Genomic DNA, 23,399 nt, shown 5'->3' on the forward strand with positions numbered 1-23,399 from the left:
AGGCAGCTGGTGGCTTATAGAGAGGCCTCCAACACCTCTTTCTCCTCATTGACAACTCCTTATCTCAAGAAATCTCCCAAGAACTTCTATGAGGATTGTTTTGGGACTCCCAGGATTGTTACTGACATGAGAAGGAGGTTACCTGCTCAAAACATCAGCCATGGAACTCAGAAATGTTCACCCAGTCCACTGCATGGCTCTCCCTCTACTAGTCAATGAGAAGTCCCCTTAACATCTGGGCGAAGCCATTCCATATTTATACTGTCTAAATTAGAAATCTACATTGTGGATCCTAATGGCCCATCATGGGTTATGCTTAGTTTCAGGCAAATGGATTATATTTCACGCTAGCTACTCAGCCACTTAACATTGTTTTTCAGATTTGGAAGGCAGAAGGTTGGGGCTACGTATAACCTGACAAGGGCTGTGAAACATTGGCACAAAAGAAGTTTTCCTCACTTGGGTAATACACACGGGTAATGCAGAAATGGGGCAGAGACTCGCATTACGGACCTTCCCTCCTGCTTTTCTCATAAGCCTCAGAAATACTCTAGGGGCTAACAGCAATTTGCATCCATCGAGCAGGCTCCCTCCTTAATTTTGTTAACTATAACTGCACGAGAGATCCATTATGGATTCCTGCACCCCTACAGTAGAACCCAAGTGAAGGCGACTGGGAGAATTTATTTTTAATAGCAGTGATAAGTGGGCTGTTCTCCTCATGCAGATTACAACAAACTGGCCTGTTTCTATAAATATGTATAAGCAATTGTTGTTGCCACTATCAATATTTCTCAACCCAGCAAGAGGACAGTAGTTAGTGTCAACAAAGGAGGGGTGCACCTGGTGTGCACCTCCAAGCCACAGAGCCCCAGTGTGGGTCTTATTCCATGTTATGTTATGTTATGATGGGGTGACTTATAAAGCGCACGGCTGCCCCAGTGGAGGGGCGTCCCGGGGCTGACAACAGAAAACCGTTCAGCTTGTAGTAACAAGGAATCTTATAGCGGAGGGAAGAGGAATGTTTTCACAGCTTTACGGAAAGGCAAATAGGACTTTATACTGCAGATAGAAGTTGACACATGTCACAGACCCTTCATTTTTATACCTTTCACTGTTATCTATGTCACCTCTATGTATGCCAAACTATATTTTTCCTTATTTGTGATGTAATACATAGTAATCATGATGCTTGTCTTCTATTATCTGATTGCTGGGCTGGAGCTAACTATTTCTGCTTCCGAAAGCGGAGATGCTCTGTCTTTCTTCTATCCAATCTCAAATGTTCCATAGTTTATTGCTTATTCATACGTACACCTTGCATTACCATTACTGGATGTCATTACAAGAGGGTTAATAGTTTGTGGCCAGAAATGGGTATTAACACTCAGCAACTGGGATTGCCAGGGCATTTATCACTGAGTTTTCCAATTTCTGGGACCTTTTATGCTACGTATTTCACCTTCTTTTAGCAGGAGCAATATGTGGGTTATAATGCATCTCTAGTCACCCCACCCCCCAGTCTGAGGCTGGATGACCAGTAGGCATAGGACCCTTATTCCCTCCCTCCTCAACCCCATGTAAAGTGCATGCCAACAGGTGATGAATTAAAACCTCTGTGTAGCTGCTAAAGACCTACTATCTTCAATGAGGGTGAATATGGTGCGTCTCCCTGCAAGGGTCTTTCCAGACTTGAAATACATATCCCAAACTTGGGGCCGGATTCCATGGCTATACCTAACTAACATTGGCTACAATATCCACCAAATGTACTACTTCCACCTCCTAGGAGGTGTTCTACCATTTTGCAAGCCATATTGGACTGTACTTCGTCACTCTACAATATATGCTATGTTTTGATACATCTTCCACCTAGGCCTTGAGAGAGTCTAGTTGGAGATCTGATTTGGCTGTACAGACAATTTGTGCCTTTATGTGTTCCTTCATACAAAATATTGATGCATTCCAAATCAAATCACTGTTGTACTTTGAACTTCACTCTAAGATTGTTCTGTTGTCTGCTCTCTTGCCAATTTTCTGTTTGTTCTTGTATTAAGCTGAGGTTGTTGTGGCTGTTGCCTTATATGACTTTCCTAGGTAGCGAGGGGTCTATTTAGGCATCTTAGTAGCAACACTATACAAATACCCAGATTTATCATAATTTCATGCTATGCAATGTAGCAAGACACCTTGCTGTGCTGCGTGAAAGGGTGAGGGCAGGAATGCATCATATCTATCAAGATATGGTGCATTCCTTCTTTCTGATTGCACTGGCACACAAACCACTGACTGGTGCCAATCTAGGCACCCTTGTACCATGGTTCAGGGGTGCCTGCATTACAGGCAGGATTGTTTTTCTATAGGACACATTCTTGCACAAAATCAATCCTCTGAGGCTTTTTCCTGTTTATGCAGAATGCAGCACACGTAGAAAAAGGAAAATACAAGGAGAAATAGAGATATTTCTCCTCGTTACACCTCCCCTTGGGAGGTGCAGCAATCTGGAGCATTCCCATGTCTATCAGTATTGGTAAATCTGGGAATGCTTCAGAATAAATGAGTGGATGCTTGGGAACACCCATGCTCCACCCATGAAACGCCCCCCTGGTGCAGAGTAGCACAAGGCAGAGACTTGCACTGCCTTGCATTACTCCAGATTTAACAAGTCATACAAGGTCAGGCAGGTGGCCTTGCATGGCTTGGTAAATCTCATTATAGGTTTTGCGTCACCCTGCTCCTCCTTGAGTGGCAGAAGGGTGACGCAAAACCCTTAATAAATATGACCCACATTGTGTATGAGCACAATCAATACACACTCACACCTTTTTATCAGATGCGCAACAGTTCTTTCCACAGCAACCACTTTTTTGAATCGAGTTGAAATGCACCTGATATTGCTGGGTGTGGCATTTTAAGTTGCTAATTTTCACCTGGTCATCCTCTTAAAAATAAAGCAATGTATGCTCATATGATTTGGGTAAAATGGGTGAAATGTAGTACTTTATACACTTTCAATTGTCTAGCAATAGATGTCAACAACCCAGGAAAGTGAATCTAATAGACTCAAGATCAGAAAAAGAATAGAATCAGTGGTTTATTAAATAAAGTGGAGCATACTAATGGCAATTACTAGATGGAGATGGAGTGTCTTTATCTCTTTTGAACTTTCATTTTTAATCTTTAACTTCAATATCTGTATATTTGACCTTCTTTATGTAATTTGCTTAAAACAGACACTCTCATATAGTCATTGCTTGACCAATCATTTCCGAAAGAAATTCATCCCCCTTCTACTTCATAGGCCTTCCTAATTATTGCCCTTAATATATAAATTACAAATGTATTTGATGTATAAAATGTTTCCCTAAATGTTATTACGTTGCATATTTTTTCCCACCTTATTCTAGTTCTTTTATCTATTTGTATACCATATGGTTCACATGTTTCATAATGCACAATATTGTATTTAAACGATGAAAAACCTTCTAAAGAAAATTGCTTTCCTCCACCATTGCTCATGTCAGTACTGTACTTATTACTTGAAATATTGATATATCTATCTTTTCATTAACAGGTGTATTCAAGACCTTAAGTATCTTAATAACTCCAGAGAAATGAGTCAGTCAGAATTTCCAGATTTTACTATATCTGAGGATTGTCTGTACTTGAACATATACACCCCTGCAGGTGTGAGGAAGGATGACAAATTGCCTGTAAGGAAACGCATGTCTATCTTCAATTACAAAATAATGTAATACCTTCATTAATGTGTGCATTAATGTGTTTCCCGAGTAATGAAACTAGACCTACTATATTCGCATTTTGTATTTCATTCACATAACTCTATTGAATACAACACATAGTCCCTCGAACTAAAAACAGACCTGAGACCTAATTTAGACTTCAGAAGGTCTCTCATGGTGGCAGAGGTCATCTCCTCCACAACGCTGTCCAGACTGCTGCCTGTCAGCTTAAGTGATCACTATTTGCAGGCAGCAGAGTTGTATGAATAATCATGAGTTCCTCAAGGCACCCAGCAAAGACTTACAGACATCCTAAGTACATTAATACAATCCTGTGTAGGCACTGAAAGTTTGGTGTTAGGCTGCCTCTTTTAGGCCACCACACACCAAACTTTTTTTGTTTTTCAGAAATAAATTCACAGTGGGAGTTTGTGTCTGAAAAAAGAAAATAATAATGGCCTGCACATTCTGGGGGTGTTTTTTCCCAGGATGTAGGGTTCATTATTTTTCTGTTGGTCACAGACAGAGAAAAAAGGACTGTAATTCTCAGAGAACGACTCTGGAAGGATGCCTGGATTTATCAATGTGGTAAGTGTAGGAAGCAGCATAACTAACCTGTGAAGCACTCCTTGAAGCGATCCAATAGCAATGTACATGAATAGAAAATCAACATCGGTGTACATTGTATCAAGAAACATATTTAATTGACTATGCAAAGTGTTACTTCAATGCTAAAATTGTGGTCCAATTGCAACACGCACACATACATGTCCAAAAATGTATTCAATAACGCAACCGAGAGGTAGTTCACATATTCGCTCTATTTCCTTACAAGGAAAAAAGTGTCCATAAGTACTTTATATTTTTGTTGCGTAGGTAGCACCTGATTTGTCCCAGAGAAAGTGCAGAGTTAGCATCAATGTTTCGGTCTATGTTGTGGTCCATACACAAGGCCATCCTCAGGAGTACAATTCATGTAGCAAAATGGCTGACCCCAAATTTTCGGTGTAGACAAGAATAAACATGAAACAAGCGCAAACAGGTTTAGGCTACTGCACAAACCATTTGTAGGCAGCAAAGAGTCAAGACAAAATCACGAGATAGGGGTGCACACTGGCAGGGCCCTGTGAATGCATTGAAAGTTTGGACTGAGGCAGCTGTCTTTTTGGCTGCCATACACCAAACATTTTTGTTTTTCTGGAAAAAAAACTAATAACCCCCACATTCTGGAGGTTTTTCTGCTGCGAGTACAGAACAATAAGTATGCCAGACCGTCCGCTCTAACTTGGGCAGGTGGTCTGATGTCCTTACATCTGTGGTAGCAGACAAACATTTATCATCGTCTAGTAGCTCACAACAAAAAAGCACATATGGCTGTCTTAGATAACCTAAATAAACATTCTGCACTGTTGCAATAGTTTCTTTCACACTACGATCAAAATTATTTTTGGGGTATTTGTATAGTGAAAACCTATTCAAATGGCAGTAGAGTTTATTAATGTGCTGCTGAGATTGGACGTGCATCTCTAGAACAAACATCTGTATCTTTTTTCTCATTACTTTTGAAACCTGATATGCTGGACAAGTTGTTAAAAATTCAAGGTTGCCCCTCAAGGATTAGTAATGTGGATTCCCACAGTACACAGGGGCAATTGGAAGAAGATAACCATAAATGTTAGATGATGTCACCTGACTCACAATGTAGCCTTCTCTTCACTGATAGTGTAGTCAGTCAGCACCCTGAGGTTTGGAGGTACCCTCCTCATATGCGACTCACACCAACTTTTTAAAGATTTCATCTTGGGCAGTGGACAAAGAAAAAGGGGTTTCCATGGGCCAACTGCTTGGCATAAGTGTGTACTAATATTTTTTAGGTTTAAGCAATAGTACGAATTTAGCACCAACATCAGATCTTCATCTCCTGATGTTTCAGTCCGTGGATGGACACAGTTTATTTGCTAGACTGGTTTCATCCAAAACTGATAATATTGTAATAGGGCCTTAGTTGCAGCTGAGTGTTAATGAGACATTTCCCCAAAATGTGAGTTTGCCTTCTCTGTCTGTATCATGGTTCCTCTGCTTCATTTAGAGTTTATGAAAGATGGTGTGTGCTATTTGGGGTGGGCCATCTTTTTCAGCTGTTTCTTTTCCTGTTCATGAGCTTTATGCTCAGTATGATGGTTCTAAGGAGAAAAAAAATAAACATGTGTTGATAGTAAATACCCAGCATGGGAGGGACATTGATTTTTTCTTCTCTGAAACACACCCCCATTTGGGGGAATTATGTTCCGAAAATAGCATACCTGTTAAAGAATGATGCTGTCATGGCATGATGAACCAGCTGATACTCTTTGGTTTTACCAAAATTGCTTCCATATGTCAGTGTTAGAACTTTTGCATAAAAGGCTGTAGACACTCCAGCGACTCTCAATATGTAATGGGGATGAGACTAGGAAGGAAGCTGTTGTGCCTCCACTACCCACCTCTTAAAACCCTAAATATGGCCCATATTCGCTAATAAAGTTTACTTTGGCAGCCAAAGATCAACACCTTTTAAAGGATATCACAATTCATAGATAAGCTTATTTTGCTCTGCTTGGTCTTGAAAGATTTGCTTTGAGAGTAATAAAGTTTGAAACATGGTTATATCAAGATCAAATTTATTGTTTTTGATTAATTACAATATTTACAGCATAAAAAATTGCAACAATCATAGTATAAAAGAGACCATCACTTTGTTACACACTCTAAAGTAGTTCAAAGATAGCCCTCAAAGCTGATAATAAAAATCAAGTAGAGTTAAAGAGATAGTGCCTCATTCAAAAAGATAAACTTAAACTTTTGTGTCACATTTTTTAGTATTCACATAAAAAGACAAGCCAGTCCATCTTTTCTTGTGTGGATTTCTCCATCCCAACAGTTGAGTCTCTGCAGTCTTAAAATTACTATTAGTAAAATAAACTTGTAGTTTCTCAATAAAAACAAATAGTAAACGTTAACAAAAGTGTAAGTTTACCTTTGTGAATCAGACCCATAATTTATGATAATATCATAAACTGTAATTTCATCACAAACTGTGCATGCCCATCATAAACGTACATAATGATGGTGCTTTATACAATCTACAAAGCAGAACATAAAATATAAAGTTCAGGTTTTATTTAAGAGTCATTAGATGTAATTTAATATTATTATGTTCCTCTATCCACAATCCTAAATTATTCTACTTTGTACCACTATTAATAATAAAGTATTTGATACTCAAATCACCAATTTAACACTGAACGTTACCAAAGACAACCACTGCGGTTTTTGTAGGATTCACTAAAATGTATTCTTTGCATTGTATTTGTTCAATGCAAAAAAGGTAAATTTTAAGCCCACAACAGTAAAGTCTAGAAGGACAGTGTCATCAGAATACTCAAGTGCCAGCAGCCATGTAATGCCCAAAACAAAGGTAAATGTGGGTTTTTCTGAAATACATTCTCCCATGTGAGCAGTATAGAGGTTAAAAGACTTGGCCACTAAAATCTACTCATTTAAGTCCGCCTATTTTAAGATTTCTTTGACCAAGTGAGAGTTTTGCTCCAATATGATCCTCTTCCTTGTGTCAGAACATAGAAGTTGGTTGTCTTTCAGGAGGAATCTTTCATTTGTTTAACTTTTTCCAACAAATGTAATGATGTACACCATCAAAAGTCATTTCGTTCTCTATAAAACAGATTAATTATTTTCATTTTCAGCCAGGGTTTTGTTTGATATACTTATAATAGTCAAAATATTATGCATAGTATTGCCTTGTGTTTGAAAAATTGTTAGTTAGAAGTAACACATTTGTTTTTAGAAACCCAATTCTTGAAAATCTCTATCAAACTTTGAGTGAACAATTAGCATCAACATCCAAAAAGAGGAGCAACCTATAATATTTCCCAATTTTTAGAATTGCTGTAAAATCAAACCCTTCCAAGAATCTGGCATTGTTTGATGGTCTAGACATGATCTGAAGAGAACCATCAGCCACAAATAACTATATGATGGATCAGATTGAAAACAAATATTCAGAATTCCATCTAACCTCTCTGCCTGATCATTGTTGAATCCACATTCTCCAATGATATGACCATTTCATCTGCCCCACATATTTGAAAATGCATGTTTTCACTCTGGTGTACATTTAAAGGCAACTTATGTGATTTTCTCAATCTCCTTCTGTAACGGAGTAGCCACCCTGCATGTGGTTTGCACCCACAATTTTTAGTAAATGCCAAAACACTATTGTATCACCCCTCCTATAAATTCATATACTTCCAACCATTTCTGTTCCTGGCCTGATCTGTTCACTTTCTAGACTATGAGATCTGGTTATATACAGAATTTTTCTGTACATTTGTTAGTACTAAAATAGTGCTACAAAATGCTATTCACATACTTATATGAGGAGATCTCCGCCTCTCCTTTTTATTCTGTGCAGGGATATCTGCCCTGACTGGGGAGATCTCCACACTTATAAGTATACATTTTGGTAAAAAATGTGAGAGGGACAGGACGGGGTGGCTAGAAAATGGAGAATACTACAACTAAAAGGGAGAGGTTGAGAGAGGATTAGGGATTGTTTTAGGGAGGGACAAACGCCCACCCACAAAAGAATTAGCTAGTTGATATTAACACCTGCCCTTCAATAGGTACTACACTGCAAAATGACCACAAACAGGCATAATGTACTACAGCTCAGAGCTTGAGAAAGTCCAGCACCACACATGGCCAATCACTCATGCTGCAATAACTTTGAATAGAAAATAATGAAGTTAGGGACTTAAAATAAATGTAATTTTAAAATAATTGAAATAATTGAAACTTACTAAAAGTATATATATATAAATATATTCTTTTTTTTAAAGTGTTGATAAATAGAACTATTATTTCATTTTAAATTACTTTATTACATTATTTCAAGTAAAAAAATTATGTAACATTTATATTTATTAAAAACAACAATTACGTTACTTTATGTGGAATTTTTTTTAAACTTAAAAAACATTTAATTTTATATATTCAAAAGAATTGCATTTTACATGTGAAACTAAGCTATTAATGCTGTAACATTTTATTTATACTGTTGTATGTTTAAAATAAATGTGTAAAATATAAAGAATCATTGATGAAGTAAAAATATAGTTCCTAATTTGTTAAAACACTTAGTACATTTTTAAGGTTTCCCTATATTTTAGAATAGGGAGATCTCTGCCCTGGTGGCGGAGACCTTGAGTTATGTGTGAAAAATTACTCATCATAACATTACACTAGTAAATTAGCTTGCACCTCTAGAAACCCAGGAGACATGTAAGTCTATACTTTGTAGCAAATTTACAAATGTAAATGGCAAGTAACCAAAAGCAGTACATTTACTACAAAGTGTTAGAGTAAACATACATATGTAGATGTACTCACTTCTAAGTCTACTTTAGGGAAATGGCCCCACTGATGCTTAGCAGCAGATCTTAAGTCAGCGGCACTATCTGTTGCTGATACAGTGATTAGTAATTTCCTAATATTTTCGCCCTAAGTGGGATGGGTATTCCCAGACGTGGGACCCGTGCTCACTACGCCACTGGAGTCAAGCTATCCTGGCTGATGACGGCTGATAGCCAGAAACCGGTCTTAGGATGCTTGATTCCGGTCCAGGGAAGACATGGCTTGGCAGTTCGGGCTGGACTGTTCCCATGAGGCACAGGGTCAAGACTGATTTGCATATGGCCATGTCTGAACTGGGGTGGCGTAGTGGGCAAAAGAACGATGGATTTAACCCAGATCTCTTGACTGGGGGAGAATGTCTGCATTGTCAGCATTCCGTCCATCATTTGTTTGTTGTAACGCTTTTCGCCCTAAGTGGGATGGGTATTCCCAGACGTGGGACCCATGCTCACTACGCCACTGGAGTCAAGCTATCCTGGCTGATGACGGCTGATAGCCAGAAACCGGTCTTAGGATGCTTGATTCCGGTCCAGGGAAGACATGGCTTGGCAGTTCGGGCTGGACTGTTCCCATGAGGCACAGGGTCAAGACTGATTTGCATATGGCCATGTCTGAACTGGGGTGGCGTAGTGGGCAAAAGAACGATGGATTTAACCCAGATCTCTTGACTGGGGGAGAATGTCTGCATTGTCAGCATTCCGTCCATCATTTGTTTGTTGTAACGCTTTTCGCCCTAAGTGGGATGGGTATTCCCAGACGTGGGACCCGTGCTCACTACGCCACTGGAGTCAAGCTATCCTGGCTGATGACGGCTGATAGCCAGAAACCGGTCTTAGGATGCTTGATTCCGGTCCAGGGAAGACATGGCTTGGCAGTTCGGGCTGGACTGTTCCCATGAGGCACAGGGTCAAGACTGATTTGCATATGGCCATGTCTGAACTGGGGTGGCGTAGTGGGCAAAAAAACAATGGATTTAACCCAGATCTCTTGACTGGGGGAGAATGTCTGCATTGTCAGCATTCTGTCCATCATTTGTTTGTTGTAACGCTTTTCGCCCTAAGTGGGATGGGTATTCCCAGACGTGGGACCCGTGCTCACTACGCCACTGGAGTCAAGCTATCCTGGCTGATGACGGCTGATAGCCAGAAACCGGTCTTAGGATGCTTGATTCCGGTCCAGGGAAGACATGGCTTGGCAGTTCGGGCTGGACTGTTCCCATGAAGCACAGGGTCAAGACTGATTTGCATATGGCCATGTCTAAACTGGGGTGGCGTAGTGGGCAAAAAAACAATGGATTTAACCCAGATCTCTTGACTGGGGGAGAATGTCTGCATTGTCAGCATTCCGTCCATCATTTGTTTGTTGTAACGCTTTTCGCCCTAAGTGGGATGGGTATTCCCAGACGTGGGACCCGTGCTCACTACGCCACTGGAGTCAAGCTATCCTGGCTGATGACGGCTGATAGCCAGAAACCGGTCCTAGGATGCTTGATTCCGGTCCAGGGAAGACATGGCTTGGCAGTTCGGGCTGGACTGTTCCCATGAGGCACAGGGTCAAGACTGATTTGCATATGGCCATGTCTAAACTGGGGTGGCGTAGTGGGCAAAAAAACAATGGATTTAACCCAGATCTCTTGACTGGGGGAGAATGTCTGCATTGTCAGCATTCCGTCCATCATTTGTTTGTTGTAACGCTTTTCGCCCTAAGTGGGATGGGTATTCCCAGACGTGGGACCTGTGCTCACTACGCCACTGGAGTCAAGCTATCCTGGCTGATGACGGCTGATAGCCAGATACCGGTCCTAGGATGCTTGATTCCGGTCCAGGGAAGACATGGCTTGGCAGTTCGGGCTGGACTGTTCCCATGAGGCACAGGGTCAAGACTGATTTGCATATGGCCATGTCTAAACTGGGGTGGCGTAGTGGGCAAAAAAACAATGGATTTAACCCAGATCTCTTGACTGGGGGAGAATGTCTGCATTGTCAGCATTCCGTCCATCATTTGTTTGTTGTAACGCTTTTCGCCCTAAGTGGGATGGGTATTCCCAGACGTGGGACCCGTGCTCACTACGCCACTGGAGTCAAGCTATCCTGGCTGATGACGGCTGATAGCCAGAAACCGGTCCTAGGATGCTTGATTCCGGTCCAGGGAAGACATGGCTTGGCAGTTCGGGCTGGACTGTTCCCATGAGGCACAGGGTCAAGACTGATTTGCATTTGGCCATGTCTAAACTGGGGTGGCGTAGTGGGCAAAAAAACAATGGATTTAACCCAGATCTCTTGACTGGGGGAGAATGTCTGCATTGTCAGCATTCCGTCCATCATTTGTTTGTTGGAACGCTTTTCGCCCTAAGTGGGATGGGTATTCCCAGACGTGGGACCCGTGCTCACTACGCCACTGGAGTCAAGCTATCCTGGCTGATGACGGCTGATAGCCAGAAACCGGTCCTAGGATGCTTGATTCCGGTCCAGGGAAGACATGGCTTGGCAGTTCGGGCTGGACTGTTCCCATGAGGCACAGGGTCAAGACTGATTTGCATATGGCCATGTCTAAACTGGGGTGGCGTAGTGGGCAAAAAAACAATGGATTTAACCCAGATCTCTTGACTGGGGGAGAATGTCTGCATTGTCAGCATTCCGTCCATCATTTGTTTGTTGTAACGCTTTTCGCCCTAAGTGGGATGGGTATTCCCAGACGTGGGACCCGTGCTCACTACGCCACTGGAGTCAAGCTATCCTGGCTGATGACGGCTGATAGCCAGAAACCGGTCCTAGGATGCTTGATTCCGGTCCAGGGAAGACATGGCTTGGCAGTTCGGGCTGGACTGTTCCCATGAGGCACAGGGTCAAGACTGATTTGCATATGGCCATATCTAAACTGGGGTGGCGTAGTGGGCAAAAAAACAATGGATTTAACCCAGATCTCTTGACTGGGGGAGAATGTCTGCATTGTCAGCATTCCGTCCATCATTTGTTTGTTGTAACGCTTTGTCAAAGGGGCAGTTTGTGAAGGCACACCTTATGTAATATATTTAAAATTCACTAAAAAAACAAAGGTGCCCTGAAGTAATTATAACTCGTGCTGCTGGCATGGTATTATCAATGATGTAATTTCAGATGTCATTAGAGATGTTATCAATGTAGTGACTGAACATTTCATGGGTGATGTAGAATGTGAGGGTACATTACAAGCAGTGCATGGTGAGGGCACAAATTATAGTTACTTGAGATACTGACAACTGGTGAATTTCAGTGTTTTCTAAACAGCAAATAATTATGTTTCACCTAGCAACAAAGTCACTTTAACCTTTGGTTTTCTTAGTGTATTCATGCATTTCTATGAAAGTATTAAAAGTAAGGTGTGTCATGTTAACTAAGGCAGACCTACTGGCTTTGGCAATGCGTGAGAACACCAAAATATAAAAGTTATGTCTATTGGCTTTATCAGGAGGGGAGCCATCAACATATATAAAGCAGACCTATTGAATTTGTCAGCAAGTCTCCAATAGCTATAATGAAATGTACATGTTATAAAAACACACACTGCAAAGTTTGATAATCTTGATTGCCACAATATTTTAATAGTTTCAAAAACGTATTTAATAAAAAAACACAAATACGTCTTCAAGTCTTTTTTAACATTTTTTGGGCCATTACTGACAGCAGGCCTTCCATTCCCTGAGGGAATTCTTTCTCTATCTCTTAATTTCTTCCTGTTTCCCCCACTCCTTCCTCTCTATTTATGAACAACTACCACTCCTGCATCTGCTTGTTCCCAGTCCTCTAGCACTCTTAGCTCTACTTGTCATGGTATCTGGGGTGGCCATCTTAAAATAATTTATGAAGCATTTCAAGATTGCCGTCAATTTATGTGCATGCTTACACATGTGTGGCAGTAGTTTTTTAACTGAATTTTCTTATGCATAAAGAGATTCTCTTGATTCAAGCAGATGTGCAGCAATCATATTTAATTGGATTTTCTTAAAGCTTATGAAAATTAATTTATATATTCCTGCTGCACTTGGTTAATCATCTGCACCTGCAGGTTTTATTGAAGTTTATGCATGTTACATACACAGCATTGTAAATCATTTTAGTCAATACAACAAACGAACAACACGCGGAAATAAAAAGGCACAGTGTTGTTTACACTACAGTAGATCATGATACATAAAGTGCAGTGCAATGTTTGTAGTAAACCAAAATGGTACACCATAGCTATACATCAGAGTCAAGTGGTGTATCATTGTTCTGTGAGCGAAGGTATTGCAGTATTGGTTCCCAAATGTTCTTGGGCTTGGAAGTGGTGGGCAGTTCTTCAGCATACAAGGTCAAGGACTCCCGACAGTATACCATGTCTTTTAGCCACTGTGTAGTAGAGGGACTCGCACGACTCTCCCAGGACACAGCCACCCTGCATATGCAGTAATAGGGCAATTTGTATAAATCTGCACAACACTCCCTTCAGGTGCAGTACCAGGCCCAGTAGGCACACACGGGTGCAATCCAAGGCAAGGTCAGTCATTTCTTGCAGGATTTTAATCACAGCTGCCCAAAATTCCGCCACTTTCCCACATTCCCACGCCAGGTGCCAGAAGTCCGTGCCAGAGGCACCACACCGCTTGCATCTCTCATGGTCTCTGTGACCGTATTTGAATAGCTTGTGTGGTGTGTGATAAACCTGGTGTATGTACTTAAAATGAAATATACGTAAATTGCCATTAGAAGTAGGTGCCTGAGTTAACTGGCAACAGTACTCCCAGTCCTTCTGTGTAAGTGGTGGGTCTAGTTGATTGTTCCACTGCTCCAAACTCGTATTCTGCGGCCGGAGAGTTTCGTCTCAGGCTGCTCAGTATAGTTTAGTCACCAGCTTATGTTTCGTGGGGCTGGTGAGCAGTGTGTGTAGGGGTTGCAGCATCAGAGGTTCTGCCGGGAACGTATGGTAGTGTGCAGGTAGTGCCTTTTTAAGTCTGTGAATGGTGACAATAAATATATGCGTCTGATTTTGTACATAACTAAGGCCAGCTTGCTTTAAAAATCTGCCACTGGGAAAGAGGGCCTGCATTTTGTCAATGCCAGCTAGCGTTAGAGTGTGCATGACCACACTCTTCTTGAGTGACTGATATACCTGCATGATGTGCCAGAGGCATAAGTGCGGAGCATAACGGAAGTTTATCCAACCTGCGGCCCAGTGCTTGCCAGGTGGCAATGGCAGCATCAATGAAATTGATTTCTGAGCGAGGTATGTCCATACGCGTGTAAGTTCATATGGAGCCCAGGGGGATAGGGTGTGCATCTCCATCCTCCACAGCAACATGTGGTATGTAGTCGTGAGTGCTATACCATTAATAGGCAAACTGAGCTTGCGCGCAGAGATAATAGAGGTGTATGCCAGGTACACTGAATCCCCCCTGCTATAGTCTAGAGTAAAGGTCGATAGACTCACTCGTGCCTGCTTACCCCCATATCAGTTTGATGAGAAGCGTTAGAATAATTTTAAACAATGTTATAGGAAGAGAAATGGTGATGGTACTGAAAAAATATAGAAACTTTGGCAGGACCACCATTTTATAAGTGCCATGCGGTCTGCCAGTGATAGCGGCACACGTGTCCATCTATCTACCTGTTGTTCTAGCTTTGTGTAGGCTGTGCCGTCATTTTTGTGAATCACTATGTCCGGGTCACGGTGGACCCATACCCCGAGATATTTTACTGGTTCCGTGGACCACATCAGTGGGAATTCCAGTGTGTGGGGAGAAGTAGAAGCAGTGAGCGGGACAACTATTGATTTAGACCAATTAATAGTGAGGCCAGAGAATCATCCGAATCGGATATATTCTCTGAGTACCGGTGCCAGGAAAGTCTGTGGCTCCCTTACAAATAAAAGCATATCATCTGCATAAAGTGATATGCTCACTGGGTGGTGGGCAAATTGTAGCACTGCTGCCCTATGCCATTGTCTAATAATACAGGACATTGGTTCAATCATTATCATGAATAGGAACGGTAAGAGGGGATAGCCCTGCCTCGTACCCCTGCAAATTGGGTCATATGTAATGCTGTCTACACGCATGCGCGCTGATGGTGCAGCGTATAACAGTCATATCCAATTGAGAAAGAGTGGTGGAAAATCCATCCAGTGAAGAATGCTGAAAAGATAACTCCACTCTATGGAGTCAAAGGCTTTGGTTGCATCAAGCCTCACAGCCGTCGCCTGGAGGTTAGGGTCAAGGATGTGGTACATGGCAAACAGGGTCCGCAAGTTATGTGATGTGGATCGCTCAGGTATACATCCGGACTGGTCTGGCAGGACTAAGAGGGGCATCAACAGTGTGAGTCTAGTTGCCTGTATTTTCCCTAATATCTTCGCATCTATATTTATAAGTGACAGCGGATGATATGAGTCACATCTGTGCGGTGATTTGTCCTTTTTAAGCAGAGTAATGATGAGGGCCTCTCTGAGTGTCGGAGGGAGCGAGCTCACCTCAAAAGCCTCAGCATACATTTCTAGAAGGTGTGTCGTTAGCTCTGCTGCGAACTCCTTATAAAACTTGCAGGTGAGCCCTTCGGGACCCAGGGCTTTTTTATTCGGAAGATATTTTATTGCTGTCTTAACATCCTCTTGAGTTATGGGTTGACAAAGGTAATCTCTATGCCTACCTCAGAGCCATGCAAGGGTGACAGACCCAAGACCTGCTGACTTTCAGGAGACTCCTTAAGACCTGGCTGTTCGATCAGTAGATGCTGCATCCCCCCCAGCACCTTGAGACCCTCACAGGTGAGTAGCACGGTTTATAAATGTTTTGATTGATTGATTGATAGCTATTCATCCAGTTCTGTCGCCGGGGCATTAGTCTGTGATTTATACATGTCCGCATACGCTGTTTGGAATTGCGTGACAATGTCTCTCGTGGATTAATGGTCTACTTCGAAGGTGTCTGTTATTTAGTGATGGTGTGTGAGTCTTCCCTGGCCTTAATTTTGATCGCTAATATGTGTCCCTGTCTGCCACCTCACCATATGCACGGGCTATGTGGCACCCGGATAAGTAGCGAATTTCACTGTTCACTAACTGATTATATTCCATGATTGATTCCTTGATCTGAGGAAGGAGAGCCATGCTAGGGGATTGCCCGTAGTCCCGCTCAAGGTGCTGTAGGGTGTGTTTGGTTTTAGATAATTGGCCCCGGATGTCTTTAAGTATTCCCGTGGCCGTACCAATGCATGCTCCACGGATTGTGGCTTTAAATGCTTCCCACAGGGTTCCTGCACTGACTATCGACCCCTTGTTATGTGCGAGGTATTGTGTGATAGCCTACCGAATGGTGTGTGTGTATAGGGGTTCAAGCAGTATTTCAGTGCGGAAACGCCAGGTAAACTGTCGGGAAAAGGTTTGTGGGATGTGCAATTATAACCTGACGGGATTATGGTCTGACAGTGTCCTGGAAAGCAACTCCACATCTGAGACCCAGCTTGTGCAGACGTTACTCAGTAACCAGTAGTCAAGCCGAGACCAGATAGCCTGGGTCGTGGAAATATGTGTGCTTTCAAGTTTGAACGGGTTGCGCAGTCGCCATACATCTGACAGGACTAGCTCTGCAATGCCTTCGTTAATAACTCCAGCAGATCTGGCAGAATGACCCCCATCCCACTGGACAATATGGAGAATATTATTTCGGAAAAAACAGGGTCTTCTACCTTAGGACCATACACGTTCACCAAGGTGAATAGGGCCCCCGCCAGCTTGCCGTGAGTTATGGCATACCGGCCTGCTTCCTGGATACAGCTTTTGATCATAATAAAAGGCAAATTTTTCTTTATGAGGGTGCGTACCCCCCTGGCATATGACGAATACGAGGAGGCCTGTCTGTATCCTGCCCATTTGACCCCTATCTTCGCCTCAGTGTGACGTGTTAAGTGTGTTTCTTGTATGACTGCGATTTTGACTTCGTGACAAACCAAGTAGGCCAGTACCTATTGTATTTTTTGGGGAGAGCTGAGCCCCTTCACATTCCACGTTAGACATACAATTTTTTCATGAGCCATGTATAATCTTCACATATAGTAAATGAGATGCACCATGAAGCTTCATGTCTGTAACACTACATATCATGTTATAAAATGTCCCGGTACCCTGTAGCCGCAACATCAAATTCCCTCTGTTCCCCCTCCCACCCAATACCCCCACACACTTCAGCAACCCCAACCTGCCAAAGCCATCCCAACCACCCCAAACAGTAACCCATGAGAAAAAGCAGCTGCCATGGCAGTAGTGGGGATCACCCATAGGGGAGCACTGGAGTGCAAAATCCCTCCTGGGTGTAAAGGGAGGTGGCCGGAGATAGACAGTGCAGTTTCCCTCCCTGAGCACGGTATAACTCAACACAGGTCAGCAGTGATAGCTAGAAAAATAATACTCATATAAAGAAACGTAAAAGTCTTATCTGCCAGTTCAAAGTTCAGGTTAGCAGACGGGTGGGGTCTGTGTACCATGCAGAGCACAGCGTGCCTGCATGAAGGTCACAGAGTGATGTGACTCCCACTCTTTCTGTGGGATTGTTCAAGTTGTGTGCAGCTAGGATGTCACTCCGCTGTGCCTTGTGAGGAAGCATCGTTATCATCGTCCTCATAATTTGAAGAGCACTTAGTTTTCTGTTTCAGTGTCTTGGCATAATCCATTGCGGATTTTGGCGAGGTGAGTATCCTTGATTTACCGTTCAGCTCAACGCGCAAACACGCTGGATACAGCATTGCCTAGGGGACTTTTTCCGCCATGAGTATATTCTTTGCCGGTTGGTTTTCCTTTTGTGCCACTTGCACCGCTGCAGTGAAATCTGGGTAAAAAGCGAGGGAGTTGCCCTTGTGAACAATGTTCCCCTTCTCTCTGGCCATGTGGAGGATGACGTTGCGGTCTCTGTAATTGAGGAGACGCATGAGTATGGGACGCAGGGGGGCCCTTGGCAGCGGTCTAGTGGCCAATGAACGATGTGCTCTTTTGACGATCAACACAAGTGACACATTTTTGGCCCCAAAAATCGCCTGCATGAAAGACTCGATGTTTGTTTCGAGGAGGCCGATGTTTGTAGTTTCTGTTAGGCCTGTGGTGCGCAGATTGTTACGCCTCAACCTGGCCTCAAGTTTCCCATTTCTGGCCTGTATTACAGCGAGCACCTGCTCCATGGGCGACTTTTTGGATGCCACCTGCTGTAATCCATCCTCAGCGTCCGATATGCGTGTTTCTGCCTCTTCGATATGCAGTGCATGCTTATCCAACTTGGCAGACATATGGTCCATTCTCAAATTTAGATTGTCTATCTTGCCATCTATGGTCTGTAGGCTAGATTGGACCGCCATGAGCGTTTTTTCAATCACATATAAGCTGTCCATGGGGGTGTCCATCTTAGAATCAGATGTGGCACGCTGTTGAGAGACTTGCTTGATGTGCAAGGTTCGAACGTGAGTCGAGGCTTGGCTGCGCTCTGTTTTGCCCATTTTTTACCCTGTGTTTGTGTGCGTGCTGCACGTGGGAGGAGATGGAGGATGTGCTGTAATCTAAATCGCACAGAAACAGCGTACGATGGGCCTGCCGAGCCTGGTTATTGTCTGGTGTGGTGCTCTACAAGCAAGGATTAATCGGCAGCAATGAGGGCAATCCAAAGGCCTGACCCCGATGTGGCAGTCTCCACACCCCTGCAGCTTCCAACACAGCTGGTCCTGTCCTGCCAGTGGCACCACCTCTGCCAGATCGGGGGTCAGTGGGGTCCAGTGGTCAGACCCTCTAACTCATGCGGTGTACTATCATACACCCCCGGTGTTAGGGCCAGTGTCTAGATGACCCACAGTGCACACCTTTTGATGGGGCGGGTGAGTGCACCGCAGTAAGATGCCTTTACTCTGCGAGTGCTGATCTGGGGGGTCAGAAAGCTCTTAGAAGGTCCGATAGTCAGATGTATGCAGGGGTATATACGGCTCACCTATGCCGCTATGGGTCCTCACGGTGGTTCATGGCAGACCACGTGTGTCAGAGGATGTCACAGAGTTGTTTGCTGGTGCCCGGCAATGCTGTCCGTATGAACCCCAGGCGGTCCAGCAACGCCCACGCACGCTGTGGACTGATGATTGCGTAGATAGGGTGAGTTGTAAGTTGAGGTAGACCGCAGCACTGCAGCATCCCCAGAGATGAGCCAGGCTCCCTTCTGCTCAACTCACTGGAGGCGCAGGCTTGAGGAGTGGATGTAGGCCCTACCGTAGGCCCGGCTGGGGATCCCTCAATCCGTCAGCCGTCTCGCACTCCGGCAATCAGACCGTCGCCTCGGTACCAGGCGGTAATGCCTCCGGCCGTAACGGGTCTGGTGCTTCACCTCTAGGGCGCGCCAGGAGGAGCCGAACACCCCCCTGCTCTCTAGTGTCTTCTGCGCGGTAGTCAGGTAGGGTGGCATGGCAGTCTGCACCTGCCCTCTCAGTGCCCACACACTGGCCCCGCTCGGCACCGGGCAATCGTCGGGTAGCTGCCAAGCTCCCGGCTCCCTCCATCGATCGTGGCCTCCGGGCCCACCTCCGTGGCAGCGTCAACCTCCGGCACGAGATCTAGGCTGCCATGTTAGGGATAGAAGCCCACAATGAAGGTTGCGGCGTTTGGTGCCACCTTAGCTGCTGAACTCAAAATATTTGTAGCATTTGATGGCGCAGGTGTTGCACAGTCAGGTCACATGTGCCAAGGTGTTGATTGTGGGCAGGAATTGCAGGATTTTTGAAGGATAGATGCTCAGGTTGGCAGAGCTGCACTAAAGCACAGCCATCTTGCCTGGCGCCCTCTAGCACCCCCCTGCACCTGCCAACTATGAATGGATTTTCTCAAAGCATTAAGTTACTCCTGCATTGATGCCATTGAGGAAAATAAAACATTTGCAAGGCCAATAGGTTTCCCAGGCAAAATGATTTGGATTTGCTAATGCTCTTTAATGTGCCAGTAAGGTCATGGTTTAATGACACCTTGAGTTATGTTTTCATTTGTTGTACACTTTGATGCATCAATGCACATGTCCCAAATAGCTCTCTATACTTGATATTATTAAGCCTAGTGCCTTAGCCCAGGCATTGTGGTATCTCCAAATCATATTTTGTTTTGACTCCAGCAACATTTTGTGTACACTGGACATCTCATATCCTGATTAATCTGAGATTTGTATACATTTCTTGAATTTCTCAATTTCATTCAGATGCTTATCACTCCTAATTTCATTGTGTGCCTGGGAAGGAGGGAAACATTTCTGTCTTCCAACGTAACTATCAGATATATGCCACTCACAGGACCTGGAAACTTCTTGATTAAAAATGTGGATTAATTTCAAAGCATCTTCCCTTCTTTTGGTGATGAAGCAGTTGCATCCTCATTCAAAGATTTTAAAGATTAATGAAAGGAGAGGAGAACATTGTCACTTGCTTTTCTCTTTCCCGAATGTCCAAGACTTACTTTTTCCTTCTTCTGGTTTTTGAATGCTAAGGCCACCTCCCTAACTTTGCTGTGTTTTACTCACTCTTTGACATGTAGGGAATTGGATTATCAAGATATGGAAGAGAAATGCTATAGTTGTTGATGTGAGCTTTGCCTACAAAGAAGTCAAAGCAATCTGGTTCACATTATGTAAACTGGTTTCTCTGAGGAATTCCTACTCACCTTCTTGGTCAGTGTCACTTACTCTCCCTGTGCAGCTCCACCATTAAGGCTCTGCCCTTGAACCCCAGCTCATTCCAGGTAGGTGTCCAAGGTACTATTCCACCTACAGGCTCCTGCCTGTGCCTCATCCTTGGTGGTATAGTGGAAGATCACATTGCTCTTCTGCAATTCCACTCTGTGTCCTCTGCCCTCTTTTGCCTCTTTTCTCTTTTCTTTGCCACTTGTGTTTTGCCCTGTTTTCTTGCCTCTTTTCTCTTTAATTTGCCTCATTTCACTCTTCCTTGCCTCTTGTGTTTCGTCTGTTTTTCTTGCCTCTTCTCTCTTCAATTTGCCTCTTATCACTTTTTTCGGCCCTTTTCTCTCTCTTTTGCCTCACCCCCTCTTCCCACACTCCCCACCGCTGCTGCGCCAGCAGCCCTCCCAGCGTGTCGCTCCCGCTCTTGCCTACTAACTGGTCACTCTCCCCCACCCCTACTTAATGACAGTTTTGCCGCTGGCATGCCGAAGTCGCACCAAAGGTGCACCTCTCTGGGCCCGTCTGCGACCATCCGCGACCAGCACCAGGGACCCTGGTCCCTCAAACCCCTGCCATTATGATCCCAGCACCCTCCATGCTCTCAACCCAGGACACAGCAACAACTACCAGCTTTCAACACCGAGCAATACCCAAGGCCCTTTCTCCTGCCCTCACTGCCGCCACACCTTCATCCACCTCTGGGCCCCCGCAGTGCTCCCTCGAGACTGCCACATTCCCCGACAACTGGAAGCACACTGAAGTCAACCCCCTCTTAAAAAAAACTCCGTTGTCCCAAGGGACCTCAAGAACTTTACGCCCAACTCACTGCTTCCTTTCACAGAGAAGTTCATTGAAAGGCTGTCAACACCCAGGTAGCACATTTCATCGAGGCCAACAACATTCTAGACACCTCTCAATCCAGATTGTGCATCAACCAGAGCACCGAGGCCGCCCTCCTGGCTGCCACAGACAACATCTGCGCCCTCCTCGACCAAGGCCCAATGGCAGCACTCATCCTCCTGGACCTATCAGCAGCCTTCGACACTGTCTCCCACTGCACACTAGCCACCAGACTCCACGATGCTGGCATCCAACGAAAGACCCTAGACTGGTTACGCTGATTTCTCATGGGCAGAACACAGAAAATAAGACTTCCATCCTTCCTCCCCGAGCTGACAGAGATCAGATGCAGAGTACCCCATGGATCCTCCCTCAGCCACACCCTTGTCAACATCTACATGTCCCCCCTCACAAACATCATCAGAAACCAAGGGCTCAATATCATCTCCTATGCCGATGACACCTAGCTCATCCTCTCCCTCACCAAGGAACCCTACATCACCAGGCACAACTTCCAAGAAGAGATGAAAGCCATCGCAACCTGGAAGAAGAACAGCTGCCTGAAACTCAACTCAGAGAAAACAGAAGTCCTCATCCTCTGGTCCACCCTTTCCACATGGGACGAGGCCTGGTGGCCCCCGCAGTCGGAAACCCACCCAACCCGACAGACCATGCACGCAACCTCGTCATCATCCTGGACTCATCACTCACCATGAATCGCCAGATCAACTTCATCTCCTCCACATGCTTCAACACGCTCCTAATACGATGTAAAACATTCAAGTGGATCCCCTCCGACTCCAGGAAAACGTCACTCATGCCCTCATCACCAGCAGACTGGAATACGGCAATGCACTCCACGCCAGAATCAACAAAAAACTCCTCCAAAGACACCAGACCATCCAGAACGCTGCAGCCAGACTAATCCTTGATATACCACAGTGCAACAACATTTCCCAGCACCTTCATGACCTCCACTGGCTCCCTGTTGAAAGAAGAATTACTTTCAAGCTGCTCACACACCCCTACAAGGCCCTCTATAACATCGGACCTCATTACCTCAATGACCGCCTCTCATTCCACTCCCCTAAGAGAAACCCTTTGATCAGCCAACCTCTCCTTAGCCACCGTTCCACACTTCTACAGGACTAGAGAGGGTGGAAGATCCTTCTCCTATCTCGCAGCCAAGACCTGGAACGATCTTCACCTTCAGCGAAGCATGACACTGCACTGATTCAGAAAGGACCTCAAGACTGGCTCTTTGAATGACCCCTACGGAGCTGCCCAAACCCTCCCTCCTGCACATTAAGACCTGATTGATTGACGGTAGCATAGGACATGCAGCAATTCAGACTGTACAGGTGCAACAAGAGCAAAACAATAAAATACTTCTTAACTCCAAAGTGCACTCAACTGTAATCATAGCTGCTATTCTCTCAACACATGAAAACAACCAGGTAACCAAAATGCTGCAAATGTGTGTAGGGTAGTATCTGGTGTCAGGATCTTTCCTCCCTATGGTGCCTTTTCCAGAAGTATATTTTACTTCAGCGGCTAATCCAGACTTTGCACCACAGAAAACGAAGATATCAAAAGGGCAATCACCCAGTACCAACTCCAAAAGATCAAATAGAGTCTCCACCTTCTAGGCC

The 23,399-nt window shown here is 44.2% G+C and overlaps 1 protein-coding gene across 2 annotated transcripts in view; it reads left to right on the plus strand.

Moving 5' to 3' along the window:
- The window catches only part of LOC146776042 (fatty acyl-CoA hydrolase precursor, medium chain-like), a 762,376-nt gene that overhangs the window by 192,708 nt on the left and 546,269 nt on the right, over nucleotides 1-23,399 (plus strand). For both annotated transcript variants that reach the window (XM_085639201.1, XM_085639202.1), the window contains one exon: nucleotides 3,575-3,713. In XM_085639201.1, the coding sequence (XP_085495327.1) occupies nucleotides 3,575-3,713 (139 nt within the window). The remainder of the gene's footprint in view (nucleotides 1-3,574; nucleotides 3,714-23,399) is intronic.

This window comes from Triturus cristatus, chromosome 12 (genome assembly GCF_964204655.1).
Source record: "Triturus cristatus chromosome 12, aTriCri1.1, whole genome shotgun sequence".
In the NCBI taxonomy this organism is placed as follows: domain Eukaryota; kingdom Metazoa; phylum Chordata; class Amphibia; order Caudata; family Salamandridae; genus Triturus; species Triturus cristatus.